Below are 23716 nucleotides of genomic sequence, written 5' to 3'. Positions count from 1 at the left end.
GTGTTTATTTTCAGAACATTTTTTTTATTTATGTCAAATAATTTGATGTATCTTATTCTTTTAAATATATATTGGTATGAATTCATACCTTTTGCATTTGTACAGTTAGACCAATTTTTATACATTTTAAAAAATAAAAAAATATGTAATATTTATTTAATTACATAAAAGAATTTAAATAGAACTATTTAATTTTAACAGCATTAATATGGTAACCTATATGGCATTTTATATATATCTCATTCTCTTGGTAGATATTTTTAGGGAAAGGATTATGATTTCTTGATGTACTTATTTAATTTTTATTAAGTGCACACGGATTACTAAGTAGGTTACAGTATGATTGTTGTTAAAATCTTAATATTCCAAACAGTTTTTCTACCGAAAGAAAAAACAGGGCCAAAGTGATTAAAAGAAAAGAATTAGATCTAAAGTGAGAAAAGAGATAAATATTAGGGGTTAAATCAATCATTATGACATTTCATATTATAATACTAGAAATCTGTTTGTGTAATAAATTATTTCCCGTACTCGCTGCGTGCTTGTTGTTGAGATAATCGCCCAAGGGGAAGCGTTTGATCAGATGCGGGACCCGGTGAATCGGCTTTGATAGGTTTAAAAAGCCATTGCTAATTTATCACGTACTAGTTAGCGCGTCATTAAAACTTTGATATTGAACAAAATTAAGAATTACAAATATGAAGCGTATAAAACTACGCTTGTGGATATCACCGTAAAGTGCGCCACTAGGCGCTTTTTCTATCTTAACGCATATTTTCGCAGGCCATAAGTATCAGACACGAATTTTCGATATTACCCTCGGCTGTCCTTTTCTATTACGAGTAAACCAAGAAGAGTTGACGTTATACTTTGGAGAAATTGGTCTTTCGACAGTCCACGCCGTCCAACGGAATTCTGCGTGCACATGTGTCAACCATCAAGGATCATTATTATACTGTTGATATTTTTGGTTTTCTCTTTTATTTATTACGTCATATTAATGATGTGCTGATGTTAGGTGACCTGGATGCCAGTTTACCTACCTACCGCGCTGAAAGAGAAACGCCAACCCACGCGCGAGTGAATTCAAAACGGTGGCGTTGATGAGTGAAATGGACGCGCATAGGCACGCGTAGAGTGAGAATGAAACGGAAAACCAGTTTGGCTCTTGTCCGAAAACAAGGGCTAAACTTAAACCAAGAGTTAAAAGAAATGTCGGGTCTAATCAATAACGTAAATGATAATTGACGAGCAAGTGATGACGGCCACGATTTCCTATCTTTCTCAAATCATGCGCATTTTATGGATTTTTTATTTATTTAAAATGATGATTATATGATATAATAATACCTTTAAGCTTTGTTTTTTAAAAATAACGACGGTTTACTATTCTTATCATTTTATATTAAGTAATGCTTATTCTTTTTAAAGTATGTTATGAAAAATAATATAATTATAATTAATAAGTGAAAATTATGTAAAAATGCATTTATGAAAATTTATGTGAAAATTAATGAGGTTTTTGCTTGAAATGGATCATATTTTTTAGATTTTATAACCAATATGATAAAAATATTTTATTTATTTTCCAATCGAGTTGCTATTCTATTAACTCATAACACCAGTTCATTTAGGGATTTAAGTATAGATACATACCAAACTATTAAAATACATAAATAAATTGATAATTAAAATATATTTTAATTTTTTCTAGAAACTTTAAGTATAAACACATAGAATGCACAAAATTAATTACTAACTGAATAAATCTAGAAATGTCTTGACTTAAATAAAATCTAGATTAGAAATTCAGACATAAATAAAATTATTCAAAATCTCATAAATTTGATTTAATTAATCAATCAAACTAAAAAAATTAGTATTAAATATTTAACAAAAACGTCATTTTCGTTTGATGATAAATTTCATTATTTGTGGGGGGTTATGAATGAATATAATAAAACCCTAAAAAACAACATAAAGTATAAAACAGCATAGCTTAGGTCAATAACTAACTTGTATTAAATTCTAAATTAAAACGTAGACAAACACGCGTTTCTTTCATTCTGGCAATTAAAGGGAATGCCGGCATCATGCCTTAACGGGTTTTCTTTCGGCACCTACATCACGTCTGGTCTCCATAATTGGGCTGCCCTATGGCCTGATTTTAAAACATCCCACTTCAAACTTCAAACTCTGTCTGTTTGGTCCATTTTACTATTTAAAAATAATCATAAATATTTAAAACAACTTGAAACTCTTTCTGTTTGGTCCATTTTACTATTTAAAAACAATCATAAATATTTAAAACATATAATTTATATTTTAACATTTAAATAAAAAATAATTTTTAAAGGTAAACTATAAAAATAGTCACTTTTATTTGTCTTAGATTACATTTCAGTCACTTATGTTTGAAAAGTTACGTTTTAGTCACTTACGTTATCGTTTTGTTACGAAGTGATCAAGCTGCTGTTAAGCTCCGTTACTTCTCTAACGACAGTCCAAATGAGTTTTAAATGTCAACTTAGATGTCCAACTGAGATGAGAATAGATTTTCCTTTTTTTATGAAAATAGAATACAAAATTTTACCCTAAAACCCAATTTTCTCCTGTTTAAAAAGAAGCAATAGTTGGGTTTTAGAAATTTACAACTTATGTCCATGGAAGAACCCTTTTGTTGAAAATGGATATTTAAAAGCACTTTATATGTACCCAATGTTGAAAGAGAACAATAATTCTTGATAATTAGTAAAACATTATCCCACACCAACTACTTAATTAACCTCTGTTTGAGACTCAAAAAGGGATATTGAGACCCTTGTAAACATACCCAAATCATTGTTCTTGGACTTATTGTTCTTGGGGTGGAGGGGATACAAAATAGTGTCGAGAGATATTTTGGGAGTATAAAAAACCTGGGAAATTAGAAGTTTAACATGCCCCACAAAATCATCATTGAAGAACTTATCATCATCCAACACAGAGATCTGAAGCTCCCCCTTAAAATCCTCTACTTTAAAAATGAATTCCTCACCTCAACTTGGGTTCAACGACTTCTTCACCACTTTGGTCCTATACCTCTATTTTCCTACTTGAAGCTTCAAGTTTGGATCACTAAAGTTGTTTAAATGCATTGTTGGTATGTTTCTTGCTTCAATTATGCCCGCCACCATCGGCTTTATTTTTTATTATAGGTTTTATTTCAGGGATCAATCGAAAGATGATCCAAATTTGCTATTACTCCCCCAATCCAATTCTGATCAACATTGTTTCTATCATTGATACAAGCAAAGAATACCCAAGAATAAACAAAGCCACCATTTCATTATTTCCTTCTAATAATTTTCAATTCCCCTTCTTTATGAGAGAAGGAAAGAAACAAAGAGCGATAAATCCTCCCAAGCATTAATATCCAAATCTAACCCAAAACTGTTCAATTTTTTATTTAATTATTTATGAAAATTTCAAGGTAATGCCCAGTAGCACCCCTTAATTAATCGTATAATAATTTATCATCAAAAGGTTTGAGAAACAACAAATCCAGAAAGCTACATTGGTTGATGATAAAGAAGATAAAACATAACTTCAAAAATGATGAATAAATAATGGACGCAGGCAAACAAAATAAATTATATTGAAAAAGAAAAAATGGATTAAATCTGGGAAGTTTATATATTCTACAATTTCAGACAACTTCTTCTTCTTCTTCTCTGTCAATGTGCTCTTCTCTTCTCTTTTCTTATGATAATCTTTCAAAACTCAGCTATTGCTTCTTTTTAAACGAGAGAAAATTGGGTTTTAGGGCAAATTTTGTATTCTATTTTCATAAAAAAAAATTAAAAATCTATTCTCATCCCAATTGGACATCCAAGTTGACATTTAAAACCCATTTGAAGAGGTAATAAGTGACAAAAACGTAACATTTCAAACATAAGTGACTAAAATATAATTTGAGGCAAACAAAAGAGACTATTTTTGTAGTTGATCCTTTTTTTAATTATTTAAATTAAATTTGGATAAACTCAATCAATATTAAAACAAAAAATAATTGTCTAAGTTTGAATGAATCCGCCTGCTCAATTGTCAACAAGTAATCTGCCATATTTTTTCTCTTATATTTATTAAAGGTAAACTACAATCAAGGTCACTAAACTATTTGTATGTTTATGTTTCGATCATTCAACTTTCAAAAGTTACAAAATGATCACTAAATTATTTAAAACTTTTCATTTAAGTCATTGTCTGTTAAAATCGTTGTTTTATGACCTTATCTGTTCCTGCCACTTGCACCAATCAAAAGCTCTCCTTCTCGTTCTGTAACACCCTATACACAGTCTAAAAGTTAATCCAAGCTATAAGGTAGTGACACAGTAAAACTATAACATTTATACAACATCATCAAATAATTCAAATAATATTAAAACACGATCATTTTCAATGTTTTTCAAGAATATCAGGACCTAAATCGAGCATATAAAGCATTTAAAATAAACCAGGAATGAATCTGGATTAAAATGAAACTTTTGTAAAAAGTTGGGAAAAACTAGAAACATGGGTCACACAGCCGTGTAGCCAAGCCGTGTGACAGAGTCCAACCCATGTGGCTCCAAAACAAGGTCATGTGGCCAACCGTGTAAAGACACACGCTCATATAGACAAGGATCACACGACCGTGTCATCAAGCCATGTAACTCTCTATGACCGTGTGGAATCAACCTGCACCAAAGTTTTCATATGAGACACGACCATGTGAAGTGACCGTGTGTGGCACACGACCGTGTGGTAGTTCGTGTCCCAGGCCGTGTGCACCTATAATTACTTTTAAAACAAGCTAAAGCAACACCATTTCTTAGGTACCAATCCAACCTATTTCCTAACACATTTATATGACCCCAAACACCTCTCAACATAACCATTACATGCCAAAAATCATTGAATCAAAAGGTGTACCAATGTGTCCTCATTGACACCACAATACAAACCTAAACAACAATCCATCAAACTAAATTGATCATAAAGAAAATTAATTCAAACCATTGGCCAATAACTATAAACATGTACCATGAACTTACCAACCTACCAAAAACATACCTTTACATCACTCAAATTTCGTGCATTGCCAAACTCAAAATGGTCATTACTACTAAGGCATCAAATTCTAGTTCCCAAGTCAAATAACATCTTTGTTAACACTATCAACCAAATACCAGATGGTAAGAACAAAACACCAATTCAACTTCATTTAATCCCATAAGTAAATGGTTAAACATATACATATTAACCCTATTTACATATATAAGGACATCCTAATTACATTCCATTTCAAACTGACCCAAAAAGTACAAAATAACTACCAAAAATAAAACGAATAATGAGTGATTTCTTGAACTAATCCAATCGACATTCCGATTCCAACAGACTCACAAAATTTAAATCAAACAAGTAAGCTCAAATAAAGCTTCGTAAGTTCGTGAAGTTAACTTGTTTTACTTGACAATCTAATTACAATGATGCAAGAACATGTCGTGAGATCAACTACCATATAGCTTGAGAACCTTCTTAAACTCATTGTAAACTTAAAATAGTACTTTCCATACAAGTTATCTAATCCATTACACCGACACAAAGCCTGCTAGGCCCAAGGCTTGATATAATTCACCGGCACGAAGCCTGCTAGGCTCAAGGCCTGATAATATACACAGGTACAAAGCTTGCTAGGCACAAAGCCTGATAATATACACTGGTACAAAGCCTGCTACACTATCTCCTATACAACTCAATTTCATTATTAATTTTTCATCAACCAACATTCAAAATGACAAACACCACAATTATTTGAATAAAACAATTATCAAGGAATTTAATTTAACATATTACATGTAGTATGAACTTACCTAAACCGCTTCTGCAGCAAAAATGGCTCCAAAGTCTAATCAACAATTTTTTTCCCTTTTTTACGTTTGCCCATCAATTGATCCTTTTCTCGATCATGCAAGGAAATGTCAATGGCGGAACCCTCAAGCTGTTAACAATGGGGGTTTTCGATGAAGAACAAACAATAATGAAGAAGATCCATCATGTTTTCGTGTTTCTTTTAATTTTTTAATATTATTATAATATCACTTAACATTTAATAACATATAATATTATTTAATTATTATGCATAAACCGTCCACTATGGTAAATTATGGTTTATTTACCTCATAAACCATTGCATTTTTACTAATTAAACCATTTAACTAGTAAAATTCAATTGTGCTTAACTTTTACGACTTTTATAATTTAGTCATTTTTTACTTAATTAAGTATCTAAACGTCAAAATTTTTGGACCAATTTTCAATATACCTACATAGTCGCTTCGTAAATAGTTAATAAAAATATTTACAAACTCGGTTTACAGAAATGAGGTCTCGATGCCTCATTTTCCAAAACCACTTGACTTCAAGGACAAATCACTTGAACCTAACCATTCGTCCAATTAACAAAATTTATCAAATCAAAATTCAATATAATACTATATTTTATTCGTAAATATTAAATAATAATATTTACGGACTCACTCATCAGATTTGTGGTTTCGAAACCACTGGAAAATGGGCTGTTACATGTTCTCCTTTATAGTTCGATTTTTTAATGAAATAGCTTTAAACGTCACAAGCTTACAAACCAAAATCCAAACAGCTTTATTCTCCAATCTCTAACACTGACCGTCAAATCGACTTAGATTTAAGGTATGTTCTTCTACTTTCTGTTAAGGTTTTGTGAAATACCTTACTGCAAGGATCTTATGGTGTAAGGGTGGCGGAGTGAGGAGCGATAAAGGTGGGGGTGACGGTGGGTATTGGGAAATTATGGGGATTGGTGGTTCTTATGGTGGGTGTTGGCGGTGATCAGAATTGGTGGTTCTTATGTTGCAAAAAAACGTTTTAGACTAATTATAGAGAGATCCCTAGCTTTAGTCAAAAGTAAAAATAATGTCACATCAACAATCCGTTAGTGGATTAACAAAATTTTTAATGGTCGTGACCGATTCGAGTAATTATCTTATTTAGAGTAATTAAATTGACAAAAAAAATTAGAGTGAACAAAATAGGAAAGTCGTTATTTTAGGGTGACCTGCGGTGTAGTTTACCCTTATAATCATAAAGAGTTATTTTAAATGATTCTTACAATGAATTGTGACACCTTATAAATTTTTATTTGCACATGAATACAATTTTTATCATTATAATAGAATATTTGCATCATTAAAGTCATGTTTATTTAAGAGTTTTTATAACTAACTATAAATTCTATCACAAATATATGCGCATGAAAACCACAAATTTAGAACATAAATGTTTGTTTAAAAATAACATACAATAAATAATGTAGTAATTAATAATATGTACGTTATTTTATTTATGTACGTACGGTTTAAAATTGAATTGAGACCCGGTTAATAGGTGACTTTAACTTAGTAAAAGACTTAACAAATAATATAGATATACAATTGATGGAAAGAATAAAGTGTGACTAATAAAATTAAAATGTATAAATATGTAACACCCCCATATCCGACTTGGTCACTGAGTCAAGGCATCAGGATGTCACATTCGTTACCGAAGCAACTACTGAAAATTTCAAATCAATGTATCATATTATTTAATTAATATAGATCATTAACTCATTTCAGTAATAATTGAATTTACGATAGAACTAATTATGAGTTAAAGGAGCTCATTAAAACATCCACAATTGATCAAAGACCAAATTGTATAGTTCATAAAAAATTTTGAATTGCCGCCGCAATGTTGGGGTTTTCACGTCGTGACATGGCGAACTTGTCACCGTGACGTCGTCTCCATTTTCCTACAAGTTCCACGCTTTATTTTTATTTATTTATTTTTATATCATTACCTGAATCGTATTCAGATGTTATAACCGCCGCTTCATTTTACAGATCATCCACTTACATCTATTTCTAATCTCAAGTCCTCATAAAAACAAGATATTCAATCAAAGATAAAAAAGTTTATAAAATTAACACAAATATTAAATTTTTACAAATAAGACCATTGGAGGACTTGCACTTTCAAAGTAGTTTACACACTTACAACCATTTCGAAACATTTCAAATTCATCTACTATATATATTCATATATTTTTCCTCCTCTTCCTCTTCAATCCACATCCTTTATGTACATATTTATTAAAATCTTTAGCTTTTAGTATATAACATGCTTATATGTAACATTGTCTATAATTCCACTATTTACTTATATGTTCATATCAAAGCTGTCCACTTGATTCATAGTAACTAAATTATTTATATCTTGAGCTACAAAATTCAAAATTAAGATCCGCTTGATGTTTTTGAAACTAAACTCAGATACATTTTTACCATAAAAATTTCAGAATTTATAATTTAGCCAATCAGTACAGTAAATTATTCAAATTTTTCCCTTTTCTGTTGCTTGACAGCTTCGACCTTTCTTTACTAAAAATTAATTATCTCTTAGTACGGGGTTTGGATAATTTTTTTCGTTTGTTTCTATTGAAAATAGACTCATTAATAATTTAAAAATATAAATTTAAACTTATAATCATTTTTTTACAATTTTTTTTATGATTTTCCAAAGTCAGAACAGGAAAACCCGAATCCACTCCGACCTTGTTTCACGAAAATTAATATATCTCAAACTATAAATTCCCGTTTCTTTCACCGTTTCTTCCATATGAAACTAGACTTAATAAGATTTAATTCCATATTTAATTCAATCTCTAACTAAATTTCTATAATTTTAGGTGAATTTTCAAAGTTAAGTCACTGCTGCAACTGTTTTAATGAAAATATTTTCTTTTCCAAGGTTCTTTGCACTATCTTTCGTTCAATCACACATAATTGCCATACTTTTGATTATCATACAATTTAGTCACTTATGTTTATGTGTAGATTACATATTCATTTCTTAATCTTAGTACTTTTCACCATACAAATCACATTCTCTCTTACCAATTTAGTGTTTAAAGTCTATTCTTCATCAAATACTTTCTATTTCTAGTATTTAGATTAAATACATGTTTCATACATCTTACTCAAAACATCTTTAACTCAATCTATTGACATACAAGTAGGTTTAGTATGAAACTTACCTCCTTTGTCAAGAATTTCTTCATTTCTTCTTCATTTCCATGCATTTATCATCTTCACCACTTTCTTTCCTTTTTCTTCTCATTTTCTCCACTTTCATCGACTATTTTCTTGCTTCTAAATTGATGAACATATTCTCTAGAATCTCTACTTCATCTTCTCTCTTTAATATCTAAGGAAATTTTCAAAAATTTTGGGTAAAAATGTAGGTTTTCATGGAAAATGACTAAATTGAAAAGAAAAAAAAACTTCCATTCTCACCCTTTCACTCACGTTGGAAGGATGATAAATTTCCTTCATCCTTCCTTTCTTTTTATACTACCATTTTCTAAATAAAATAATAATAAATATCTAAGTAAAATATTAATAAAATAATATTTAGCTAATTAATTAAAAAATCACCAAAATATCATTAACATTATCATTACATTCTAGAATTCTCCCTCTTGCTAAATGACCATTTTACCCTTTATGATCTTTCCAAATTCCATCATTGAATCATCACTTAATTTGGTAAAATTGTGATTTAGTCCCTCATAATTGTTCACCTATTCAATTTGGTCCTTGCATGCCAATTCCATATCTTAGTAAATTGGATTATTTTCACTTTTAGTCCTTCAAATTTCTCATTTTTACACTTTGATCCCCTAAATTTTGAATATTTACACTTGAGCCAAAAAATTTTCACTTATTTACGATTTAGTCTCTTCCTTAATACATCATGTCATGCTTCTTGATTTAACTCTCTTTTGATATATTGCAACTTTCATTTTCTTTGATCTTATACCTTATTTCGGTAAGATTTTATCTCATATTATTTACGACCAAGGGGGTTTTGAGGATGTTGCAAAATATATCAAAATAAAGTCTTAATTTAGTGGCAAATTAAACGTTTTATTAACACAATTGGTGTGGGTTCAAATCTTAATATATGTTTATTTTTATTGGTTTTTTAAGTGAAAAGTCTAGAGTATCCTTCGAATAGTATAACTTATTTTAATTATAGAAGGAAATTTCCATGATTTCCCAACCAATTTGGTAACCCGGTTGAGAGGGACACCAACTTAATCAGGAGCTTAAATAATAGTATAAATTTATTAAGTATTAATAACTAACAAAGTAAGTTCATATTAAATGTCAAACATTCATTATGTAATAAGTTTAGAAAATTTTCAAATACCATAATTAAAAATTTCATACCTTGCAAATGGCGATACATCTCAATTTCACCATATAGTGGAATGATAAGTTGTAACACCCCTAACTCGTATCCATTGCCGGAGCAGGGTTACGGAGTATTACCGGAGTTTACAGAACAAATAGACAGAAATTTCAATACTTCACATCATATAACATTCATATAATAAACTAATCAAAATCAAACATATTGTCCTTTATATGAGCTATCGAGACCCAAAATACACATTAGAAACAAGTCGGGACTAAATCAGATGCTCAAAATTTTTTTCAAAAAACACTAAAATTTTTCAAGTTGTAGGGGTCACACGGCCGTGTGGGCATTTGAAATATGGACACAAGGTCGTGTCCTAGCCCATGTCCGTGCTCGTGTAACTCTCTGACTTGGGCCACATGGCTAAGCCACACGCCAGTGTGCTAGGCCGTGTGAGCATACTAACTTGCACAATTTAAAAGATACAAGGGACACACGCCCGTGTCACACGTTCGTGTGGACAAAAATAGGTCATTTTCCAAGCCACATTTCTCACCCAATTTCGTACCAACCTAAACATAACAATTTGCACATTAACAAGCCATAACAAAGCATTCAAACAAGCCAAAATCAAGTCTTAAACATAAAATATCACCACCACATACAACCAATATGCCCTTGGGCACCTCAATTGACAATTTAAAGACATGTCAACAACTATTTCAATTTACCTAAATGACCAAATTCATGTATGCATATTCAAACCACATTTTACTTTCTTTCATTCTACCATATAAAACACATAACAAATATGATAAGGCCACTTATATACACATCAAAATATACCAAACACAAGCCATTCAAATGGCTAGTCTCAACAAAACATTTATATACCAACATTGGCCAAAATAACCAATACATGCCATTATATCCGAGATTAATTTACTGAAAGTACCAAAAGGACTGAAGGATAGTGTGAAATAACTCTGACCAGCTTCCAACCCGAACGAGCTTCCGAATTACTATAAAACATAGAAAAATAACACAGAGTAAGCACTTAAGCTTAGAAAGTTTGTATAACACAGAATTTAACTTACCATATATCCATACAATAGGTAAGTAAACATAGCATATCTCAACCAATTTGGCCAAAAGCCTAAACACATGATCACCAACATATTAGCCATGAAAATCACATATAAGATCCAACACACATGGTTGAATTCATCAAATAATCACATTTCATGTTTTTCATATAAATTCTAATAATAGTTCATATCGAACTCGTATAATCTCGTAACAAAACTGTACCCGTTGAACCATTTAGAATATCGTTAGATACACGGGTAGTACACACGAAGTGTACTGAATTGTAATCCGTTAATTTATGTACATGTATGCTTATACGAGTTGTAAACGGGAAGCTCCTCCGAGTTTAATAACGGGAAGCTCATACGAGCTGTAGAAGGGGAAGCTCATAAGAGCTGAAATCAGTGACTCTAATGACATGTCACTTGTATCCTTCGGATTCCTAAGGTTAAAACGGGGCTCGGTAATTGTTGAATATACAACTGGTATTTATTAATGGAAATTGTACAATTCACAAAAAATAATTCAATTTAACACATATAAATGTACAATTTAATTACACGAACTTACCTCAACGAGTTTACGTAGATACGAAGGTGACTAATCCCATATTTTTCCTTTGCCTCGATCTAACTTTGTACTTGGTCTAATTGGATCTATACGAATGAATTTAGCTCAATTCAATATAGTTCATATTCAATTTTTTCCAACACATATTTTTGGAAAAATTACTATTTTACCCCTATACTTTTAATTCATTGCAATTTAGTCCCGAGGCTCAAAAAATGAAATTCATACAATTTAATCCTTACTCAAGCCTAGTCAATTTTTATACATATTAATGGCAAGCCACATAATTCACAATTTCACAAATTTTACCATAAATTTATCATATTTTCAATTTAATACCTAATTGATAATTTCATCAAAATTCTATTTGTAAAAGTTGTTTATCTAACATCAACCTTTCATTTTCTATTATAACACTTCAAAATTCAAGCATACTCATTAATGGCAAAACCCTAATACTTTAACGATTTTACAAATTAATTCCCAAGCTAGCTAAATTAAGCTACTACGATCTCGGAAACATAGAAATCATTAAAAAGGGGCAAAAAACATATATAATTGAGCAAAATAAGCTTGCTAATATCTCAAGCTTCCATGTCTAGGTTTTCTCTCTCTTTTTTTTTGGGTGGTAGATGATGATAATAGATTATTTTGTTTATTTTATTAATTTATTATAACTTTAATTGATAATTTCCAAAATTACCATTAATAATTTATTCAATTTCCAATTATGACTACTCATGCTTAATCACTAAGCACTTTCTTGGTCTATTTACTATATAAGGACCTCCAATTTCAAATTATATAGCTATTAATACTTTTAACTATTAGAACTCAACTTTTGCACTTAATGCAATTTAGTCCTTTTCATCAAATTTATAGCAGCCTAATTTTTAGTAGTGTCGAAAATAGTGGTTTGAGACCACCAAATCTGACAAGTAAGCTCGTCAATTTTAATATTTAGTTTTTACAAGTCAAATGTGGTTTTAGAAAGATTTTTGAATTAGTAATTTGTGTTTTATAAGGATTTATTAGGTTAAGTGGTTAGAAAATGAGGTATTGAGGCCTCAATTTTATAAATCGAGCCATAAACATTTTTATAAACATTTACAGAGTGTAATTAAGATAGTATTAAAGTTTTGTTAGAAAATTTTAACGTTTTGATAGTTAATTAATTAAAAATGACTAAATTGAAAAAGGTGCAAAACTTGCTAATTAAGGAAATAGTGATTAAATGGCCTAAATGGTAAATAGAGAGGACTTAAAAAGTAAATTAGCCTAAGTGAAGTGGCTGAGGTGGCATAAGAAGAAAAAAAATTAATGAGATTAGGTGATTTAAGGGTAAAATTGGAAATAAAATAAAATTAAACTAGTTAAAATCAGATTTTAAGAGTTTCTAGACCATTTCTTCTCCAATTTTCTGTCCAAAAACACCATTGAAGAGCTCTTAAGTTTGGTATTCATATTTTAGCTTCATGTAAGTTTAATTCTTGCCTTTTACTTGTAATTCATGTGTTTTTAAGACTTTTACAATTAGGTCCAACTAGCTATTTCATTAGTTTTTAATTTTATTGGAAATTTTAAAAGTTACCATTGATGAATACTAGATGTTTTTGATGAAATAACATGGATTTAGAGCTTTAATTTTATTTTATGATGATTTTATAAAGTGATTTTGATAGATATTGATTTTAGGACTAAATTGTGGAAATACTAAATATTAGGGTTTGGTATTTAATTTTTGTTCATAAAGGGCTGTATGATAGCTAAGAAAATTTAGATAAATTGTCAATTGAGAAATGTAGTTCATTTGATAGACTAATTAGTAAGGGACTAAATTGCAAAAGTTGTTAAAGTTGGGGTAATTGTGTAATTTTAAAAATTGAGGGGTATTAATTGTCAATTAGATTGAAATTTAAATATATGCTAATGAATGAATAATTTTATATTTTAGATCAAGAGCCCGTAGACAATCGTGAAAAAGGAAAATTAGCAGAATAGTCCCTAAACTACTACAAGTCTTACAATTTAAACCATGTAAGTTCGTATGGTTAAAATTTAATATTTATATTGAATTGATGAATGATGTTATGTATTTAGTATATTGTTGAAAAGTGGAATATTGTTAAATTATAAATTTGAAGTGAATATCTAGTTTAAATAAAACGTGAAATTGAGTACAACCGTTATGTGACGAAAGACAGCAAATGAAGAATTGACGACAAATTACCCAAGTAAATTAAGGTTCAACATTTGTTGCGAACTTTCGTGTTTACTTTCCGTTTAGCTCTCACGAGTTTATGTTTAACTCATATGAGTTTCCGTTCAACCCTAATGGGTTTCCGTTCAGCTCTTTTGAGCTTCTGTTTAACCCTTATGAGTTTTCGTTTAGCTCTTATGAGCTTCCGTTCAACCCTTATGGGTTTCTGTTTAGCACTTATGTGCTTCTGTTCAGCCTTCGGGCTTTTAAAAACGATGTACTCATATCCGTAAGCCGTTCTCCGATTTGGTAAGATTTGGTAAGTGACTTATGTAATTGAAATTGAAAGATTTATTGTTATTATTGCTATTAGTCTGAAACAAGCATATTCATCGATTGAAGTTGTGGTTGACAGGGAATTTACATTGAATGAATTTATTTAATTGATGTGTTATAGTAGGTTCGGTAAGATTTATGTTTAACCTATCAAACTTACTAAGCTTCATTAAGCTTACTTGTGTTGTTTAATGTTCTTGTAGGTTAACGTGAGGTCGGGAGATCGGATCAACACATCAAGCCACACTATCCAACTTAATCCGGTAGATTTTGCAACGTATACTATGGTTTATATGGCATGTATAGAGTTGAAATAGTTTTGAGTAAAGTTGGTTGTATAAATATTATGAATTATATTTTGTTTATATTTCTAATCAACTTATATATGTATGTGTAGTCTTATCTTGCTTAATATAGGTTTGGTGTGAATAATTGATGAATAAGTTATAGGTATGTTGGTGAATGTGTTGGTAAAATATGGTTGATATAAGTAATTCAAATATGTAAATTGATTAATGTGATAATATGACATTTTTAGAACTTAGATTTGGTTGAATTAAAGGTCTTGTTATGGCCTAAAAGTATTAAATTTGAAGTGTTTAGGTTGAAATCAAGGATGGGTGAGAAATATGGCCTTAAAATGGCCTAGTTTAGTCCACACGAGTAGAGACATGGGTGTGTGTCTCAGCCGTGTGTGACATACGGCCTAGCACATGGGCGTGTGGTCTGGTCGTGTGTCCCCTGCATCCTTAAAATTGAGAAATAGGATGCCCAAGTTTTTACACACGGCTTAGAACACGAGCGTGTGGCTTGGCTGTGTGACCCCTGCACCTTAATTTCATAACACACGACCTAGCACATAGGCGTGTGACTTGTCCGTGTGACCTAAGTCAGAGAGTTATACGGGCTGGGACACGACCATGTGCCTTACATCGAATGCCCACACGGCCTAAGACATGGGCGTATCTCTGGGCCGTGTAAGCCACACGGCCTGGCCACACGGGTGTGTGTCCCCTGCACCTAAGAAGAATTTTGAAATTTGGGGAAAAGTTATTTGAGTTTTCGGTTTAGTCCTGATTTATTTCCAATGCGTATTTTGGGCCTCAAGGGCTCATAGAAGGGACAATATGAGTGATTTATGATTTGTTTCTGAAATGTATATTAAATGTTATGAAATTTTTGTATTTGATCTGAAAAATCTGGTAATACTCGTAACCCTGTTCCGGCGACGAATAAGGGTAAGAGATGTTACAAAATTAGGTATGTAAATGGTAAAATTTCTTAACAAAATTTTTATATTGTATTTCTATCATACTGTAGACCATATAATAATAAAAACAACTTTTTTCGACTTCGAATTTGTGATCCCGAAACTACTGTTCCGATTTCACTAAAAACGAACTGTTACATAAGTGGGATCAAATCCTTCACCCTCACTATAAAATATATAATTAAAAAAATATGGTAAATTCATATTAAATATCAAACATTCATCATATGATACAATTCAATTTCACCACATAGTGAAATGACAAGCGAGATTAAATCTTTCACTTTCACTTTAAAATATCACAATTTAAAAAAAATATGGTAAAATCATATTAAATGTCAAACATTCTTCATATGTGATAAATTTGAAAAATTTTAAAATACCATAATTGAAAAAAAAATCATACCTTGCAAGAGGTGATACAACTCAATTTCATCCCATGGTGAAAAGACGAGCGAGATTAAATATTTTACTTTTACTTTGAGAACTACCTTGACCAAACTCTCGAGATCTTTGTCTAAAAATAAAACCATAAAAACTAGCGCTTTGACTTTAATCTTGATACAACTATTTTAAAGAAATTAAATAATATACATACATAAATTATTAGGAACACTCAAAACTTAATTTCTTTTTAATAATAACTTAATCTCTTAAGTAACACTCAAAAACTTAATTATGAATTAAGTAATTTGTAAACAATGAAAAAGTTAATCAACATTTGGGCTTTTGACTAAACTTGTAACATTCAAGTTTTGGGCGTTAGGAGACGTGGGCCAATTGGCCCACCTTAATCTTTAATTACTTCTTTACCTTTACTGACTTGTGGGTAAATATATTAAAACTTTTCAAAATTTGTGACTAATTTAAGAGATTTCAATAGCTCAATTTGAAATGTGTAGTTTTTCAAAATTTCTCATAATTTTATATGATTTAATACACATGGTCTCAATAACTTTGGATTCGAGTCGGGTTGTCCTGGCCGGGTTTGGGATGCCACACCTCTGCTTATAAATATCTCTAGTAACGATGAAGAAAGGATATACCTTTAAGAATACTAAGTCTACACTCTGTCAACACTCTTTTAGTCCTCAACCTTTAAACTCTCTTCTACACCACTATTTATAATCTCCGACTCTCTGCCCCGACTGAGTAAACCGGCCTTCATAGCAACCACCCTTCTCTCCCCCATACTTCTCCCTTGTTGTACATTAAATCAATAGTTATATTAACAAATACATTCAGTTTTAAAAAGTCCAGGTAACGTAAAGCTTTATAATACATCAATTATACCATGACAGTTTGCAAGTCGATGTATGAAGTAAAAAGTTTTGTTCTAAGTCTAAGAGAAACTAGGTTCAACGACTGTTGTTCCATTAACATAGATCACCATTCAAAGTTACAACCAAGAGTTATTCTAATACTAGTTCAATTGTATGCTCTTAGTTGTACCTTCCATTTTCATTAACATATCTGCCATGTTTGAATGAATCAAAGAACATTCCTTTCATTTCAAAATTGAATTACAAGCAGCAGTGAAATTCAACAAAGAACAAACAGGGAATCTATACAAATTGTATATATCAGTATCTATACTTCTGAATATGTATGTGTACAGCCAAAAAGAAAAAAAATTCAAAATGATATTAGCAATCAGCAAGAGATGAGGTGCAGAATTGAAGTGAGAATCAAGAGCTTTCTTGAGAGTTTTGCCGCCATTTCCACACAGTCAATGAGCCACTTGAATCCCCTGTGAAGAACAGGTTTTTTGGTCCTCTTTCAATCACTCTCATTTCTCTTTTTGAAAATATTCTGCCTCTCTCACAGAACTTGTCACCACAAAAGGTAGTATCCGTTAGTTACTAATACCATTCCATGAAGGGAACTTCTTTTAAACCCACAAAACAAAAGGCATTTTTCACACATCAAGATGAAATATAGGAGAATTATACTCACGACGGCAAGTCATAAAGGCGAACGGAGTCATATTGCAAGGGCAGAACAAGACACTGGTTTAGTTTCAGCATCATTCATTCCACATGCAACCCAAAATTCATTTTAGCCCATTTCCACTCCTAACAACTCCAATATAACATGAACAGGTTACAGTAGTAAATTCAGAAAAAAGAAAAAGAACATACATTTTCCTCTTTATGAGTATAGAGCACCTCCAATTTTGTCCTTCTGTTGCAAACCAAACTTTAATGGTGCAGTCAACTGAGCTTGAGAACAAATATCCATTACAATGAACAAGAGATGTCACAACATCAGCATGTAGTCTTAATGCATTGAAATGTGTCAATGTCCCACACCTGGTCAGGAGAAAAACATATATTAAGAACCAGAAATTCAATGGAAGTATAAAAACTGCATAAATGTTGTAGCTAATGGAATTTCAATAAGCCAATAAGTGTCAATTCACATGACTAAGGATTTGAACATTTATTTCAATTCACATAGAGTATTTTGTAAGGAAAACACCAGACTAGCAGAGGAACATACCCTGATTGTTTTATCCAGAGACCCAGAAAATAACATTTTGTCTCCCACAGCCAAGCATGAGACAGCTCCATTGTGGCCTTCCAGGGATGCAGCTAGCTGAAAAGAATCGGTCTCACAGCTTGCTCTCCATGCAATAATACCACCATTGTACAACAAGCAAAGGAATTGAGTAACTACATTGTCTCCAAAACAATAATTTTATAAATAAAGATGGCCTGAAATGAGAATGATCATCTGTGCCCAGCAAAAAGCATATCCCCAGCCACAATCATGGCATAGACTTGACCAACTGGCCCTTTTAGATTTAATTCAAGGTCTGAGTGAATATTTAATGCCTGCAAGATACCAAAAAAAGGTCTCAATTTAGTTAATGCCAAAACAAAATAGGAAAAAGTGTATCACACTTAAAGACGATTTGAGGACAATTAACCATAATGTTGGATGCCAACCTTGACTGCATTTTTCATGCCAATGAACACCCAGGCACCCTCAGTAATCAAAGATCCAGCTTCATCTCCAAGATTAGTAAAATGAAGACACTTTCCAGTGTGGCCGTCCCATATCCGTGCAGTTCCATCGGAGCTTCCAGAATAAAGCTTGTCATGCCCTGAAGGAAGGGCAATCCCTCTAATGGTCTGTTTAGATCAAAACACACAGAGAATAACTAAGGTAAGAAACTTGATTTGTTATGTAAAGGTGTAAAAAGCCCCAAAATCCAAATGAGGGAAAAACAATACCTTCTTGTGGCCTTCAAGCTTTGCCAACATGGTAAAGCCATCCCCACGAGACCAAGAATGCAAATACCAGCACTTGTCACCTCTGTGACAGTGGCCTGACATCCAGTACTTACGGAGTTTATTGTGGTCTGGGGACTTTAGAGTGGAAAGAGATGAATTGTGGGGAGGGTTTGGGTTTCTAAGAAAAATATCGTTGGCTTTGGAGTATGAGAATTCTCCGTTATTTCCAGCCAGTTTTCTTTCTCGTCCATGTACATCCATTCTCTGTAGGAAAAAAAAACGACAGAAAATCAAAAGGCTTAATTAAGTATAGCCTAAACCCCCACCCCCAAGAAAATTAAAAATCAAAACGGAGGGAAGCAAACCTGAAGAAGAGATTAAAAGCGCAGCCTGTGACTAAAGAGAAAGTAGAGGTGGGTGAAGAGATGTAAGCTTGAAAAACAAAAAAGGCAAAGAAAACAGAAGCAAAGTAAAGAGATAATTCTTAGAAATGATGGGTAAGGGCGAGGGGGTGTTTACAATGGAAGCAAATGTCGGTGTTAGCATAAAAAACTAGCCGTTGGCGCCAGACGACTTGTTTTCCTACCAAATTTCAGCCCTTCGGCCCTTTCTTTCTCACCCTAGTGATTTGAATTGGGCGAGTGAAAAACCTAGCCATAACTGATCAGGGCATCTGGGCTGAGAATTTTGTCTCAATGAATGTTATTGTGAGAGTCAGCATAATATTGGGCATATTTTATAGCTGATTAGGCGTTCATGGGCTTGTCTACCATATTAAATGTTTAAAATAAAAATTGAATTAAATCGTTAAAACAAACACGAGTAGAATCCAAAAAGAAAAAGATTAAAAAAATTGAGGATGAAAATGAGAGAAGGAAAACTAAAACGAGTGAAAGAAAAGGAAATGTATGCATTAAGACCTTTGGGGGATACTAAAGAGGAGATCATCATCAGGTTCAGGTGCATCCAATTTTCGCTCATCCATTCAGAATTCGAAAATTGATAGCAGATATCGCAGGCCGGCAAACGGCGGCGTGTACCCTACTATTATATTTTATATGTCACGCAGAACAAGTTGCTCTTAGAACTGTATATAATAAACGAGTGAAAATTATAGCAAGTAATTTTGTTCAAGAAAAGTGACTACGACTCTGTATTACTAAACCATTTCAATGAATTTACTCGGGCTATATTTTTTATTTAGAAATGAAATGAAAATATGAATTCCATAAATATTTCTACGAATTGTTCATCAACAACAACAAGCTTCCAGTTCAACAGCAAAGGCGACAGATCCTGACCTGGCGGAATTTGATTCGGCGCACTTCAAGGTTGGCTGCCTCCTGCTTCTGGTAGCGGATCAGATGCTGCGAAATAAGCACCTCGACTCTTTTTTTTTCCTTGCTTAAAGGCTCTGCTGTTTGCCTTGGACAAGGAAATCCAAGGTGATGCTCTTGCTGCCATTCGCTCGACCAGGAGACACCTGGCTCGGGAATTGGTCTGATACACGCTGAGATCCAGCGTCTTGCTCAACGTTTCCATGGTTTTCAGTTTCGGCATGTCTGCCCCTGCTTATTAAAGCTGGGTGCTATTTTGGAAGATGACCTTTAAAACGTCCCTACTCTACTCAACGGTCTTAGCTTGATTGTGGTTGTAATTTTAACATGTTGATCCAACGGTTGTAAATGCCACTTTAGTGAAATGCTATCAATTGGACTAAGCCCAAACATGAGTAACAAGAAGAAGAAAGAGCCCCAAAACACCAACCAAGAAAATTTTCTCTTCTTTCAAAAAAAAAAAAAAAACCAAGAACCATTTTCAGACATTTTTTTTCCGTTTAATTTATTTGTTTATATTAATTAACATCTAACAATGCCAGAATGATATCGTTGAGCAGCCAGCATCCTGCTCCATGATACTGAAAGTTTCACTACTATTATTGCTTTAAAATCATCCAAATGCAAAACTAGCAATGGCGGTCTTTGTTGTGAGAATATGGAATGATGACCAAATATAATCAGATAGGGAAAAAAAAGGAGAAGTGAAGGGAAGTATCAGCTTTTGGAACTTGCTGAGTCTGGTTAATGAATACGTAAAGATAATTGATTGGCATTTACCAAAAAGAAAAATGGGATGACAAAAAGGAATGAAACAAGATTTTTATTTCATCAGAAGCGTAGAGACCTGCTAAAAGCATTAAAAAACATGGAATTGTTAGGGTTGGTCACCGGGTTTTTTTCAGCATTTCCTTTCCCACCAAGTATTGGTTTCATCAACTTCTTCAGGACCCTGTTGAAACCAGACCCACAACGCCCTTTACCCACCTGCGCCGCCGCTGGCGGTTGTGCCAACAACTGCGAGCAGCGGCACCTTTTAACCAGGCTTGACTCCGACAGGCTCCGACCCAATATAGCTTGTTTCAACTGCGCCTCAAAGGAGAGCCTCTCGAACTGGTCCAGCAGCGTGCTCTGCTCGTCCCCGAACCTTCTCAGACCAACCTCCATGCTTTTGTTTTCATTTGCTAAACCCATTATCATAAACTGCAGGGAGAATAAAGAAATTTCGCGGAAATTTAAAAGCCTTTTGGCTGTAATTTTGGGAATGGAATTCCATTGTTTTTAAACATTCCTTAAGAGTAGGGCATTAAATTCGTAATTGAATTTGAAATAAATATATGTTCATCCCAGAAATAAAATTGAATTTGAATCATCTTCACGCTTAAAATGATATGAATATGAATGAGGGCTTGGAATTTCCCCACCTATCGCTTTCAATTTAATTTCTCCGGAATATGTGTAAGGTTTAAATTGAATTTCTTATTTTCAATAACAAGAATGGGTTAAAGGATAAAATTACTGCCACCAATCTTTCTTTGCTCTTCTTTCTATTTTGTATGTGATTTCAATTTTTACTTCAATTTTCAATTTTATTAATTTGTTTTGCAATTAAAATTTACCCTTCATTATTATATTTGGATGATTCCAAAGCAAAATTAAAGAAAAAATGTTATTTCTAATATTTTATTGAAATAATTAATAATACGTTAATTTTTTAAAAAAATTATCCCATCATTTTTATTTAATAAAAGGTTGACTTGAAAATTTAAAAAAAAAATCAATTTAATTTTTATAAAAATATTTGTTAATTTCTAAAATTGAATTAATTGAAGGCTTAATATATAATTTTTGTTACTTGAATTTGACACTTTTTTTTTCTATTGTGGTACATTTATTATTTTTTTTATCTAATCTAACACCTATTTTTGAAAAAAAGTTATATATTTTGATACCCAAAAGTAACAATGTTAACTTTTAATTGTTTAATTCGAGTTTTAGAATTGATTTGACAAAAATTCATAATTAACTAATAATATTAGCATTTAACTTTCATTAAATCAACTCTAAAACCCGAATTAAATCATATCCATCGGATTATATTTAACAAATTAAATACAAAATTAAATAATTTCACAATTAACACTAAATTTATTCTATTAACAAAATCATAAAAAATTCAAACCTAATAAGAGTATTAAAAGTTAACTTTCATCAAATCAACCCTAAAACGTGAATTAAATACTAAAAAGTTAACATCATATACAAGTATCAAATTAGACAAAAAATTAACACATGTACCACATTAAAAAAAATGCCTCATATACTAAGCCTTAATTGAACTATTATTGTCAAATACTAAAACAAAATCATAAAAACATTATTTTTATTAAATCATCTCTTCATAAAAAAAATGAATAACAAAATACAATAAAAATTAAAATTTAGTAAACAAGTTCAATCAAATAGAATAAATAAATTTTAATATTAAAATAAAAATGTAGTGATAAATTTATTTTAAACTAATATTAATCAAATTAAAGTAGAGTTATTGAGGAAAATTTGGCCATTAAACCCTCAAAAAATTAAACTATTACGTAAAAACAATATAATAGGAAGGAAACAAGATAATTTTACATAAAAATTATTGTGTCTTCTTTTCAAAATATTGTTGTCTTGGGATTATTTATCAGAAACAATGTAATAAGAGGGAAGTTAGATAATTTTACATAAACATATTACTATGTCTTTTTTTTCAAAGTATTGTTGTTTTGAGATTATTTATCAGAATGTGCTTTGTTTTGGTGTTGAGGTCATTGTGCTTTTAATTCCTCGTGGATTTATTACAAAAGTAGAGTTGGCATGATCTCAACACATATAAGTGTCAAGGTCAAGCCAAAGGCATTGATTTAGTATTTATTATTCGTAGGTCTAACCACTAGAATTTAATTTGAGTGGCTAGAAGTACACACCCTGTTGATACAATGATACAACGAGGTAATACGTAGGAAGATGTGGTGGAGCTAATGGAGGTCGGTTCACCCAATCGGGGTGGAGAGCCGAAGATTGCAAATAGTGAAAGTGGAGAAAGTATGAAGGCTAAGTGTTGAGGGTCAACTAGCAGAGTATAGGCAAGTATATCTCAGAAAGTCGATCCCTTGATTATCATTTTAGAGGCTATTTATGGGCAAGATCCTATGCAAGATGATGTTAATGTGTTGAGCCCGCAACTAGGCCATCATTGTGGGACGTGTGGGGCGAATGTCTTTGATAGGATGAGTGGCTAGAAGTTTACACATTGTTGATACAATGATACAACGAGGGAATTGTTGCGGAAGCGACGATAATATTAATAACAATATTATCAGAA

General features: G+C 31.8%; 1 protein-coding gene across 1 annotated transcript; it reads right to left on the bottom strand.

Annotated features, from left to right (window-relative positions):
* Window positions 1-17260: 17260 nt before the first annotated feature.
* LOC107915377 (zinc finger CCCH domain-containing protein 62) lies at window positions 17261-21561 on the bottom strand. Its single transcript, XM_041101930.1, has 6 exons — window positions 19378-21561; window positions 19013-19276; window positions 18725-18910; window positions 18516-18610; window positions 18276-18471; window positions 17261-18085 (listed from the first exon to the last, which is right to left on the bottom strand). Exons 2-6 carry the CDS (start codon window positions 19271-19273, stop codon window positions 18041-18043), a joined length of 783 nt encoding a protein of 260 aa, XP_040957864.1. The 5' UTR covers window positions 19274-19276; window positions 19378-21561; the 3' UTR covers window positions 17261-18040.
* Between the last annotated feature and the right edge of the window lie 2155 nt (window positions 21562-23716).

This window comes from Gossypium hirsutum, chromosome D10 (genome assembly GCF_007990345.1).
Source record: "Gossypium hirsutum isolate 1008001.06 chromosome D10, Gossypium_hirsutum_v2.1, whole genome shotgun sequence".
Classification (NCBI taxonomy): Eukaryota; Viridiplantae; Streptophyta; class Magnoliopsida; order Malvales; family Malvaceae; genus Gossypium; species Gossypium hirsutum.
Note: the sequence above shows the minus strand (reverse complement) of the source record. Positions and strands in the feature narration are given on the sequence as shown.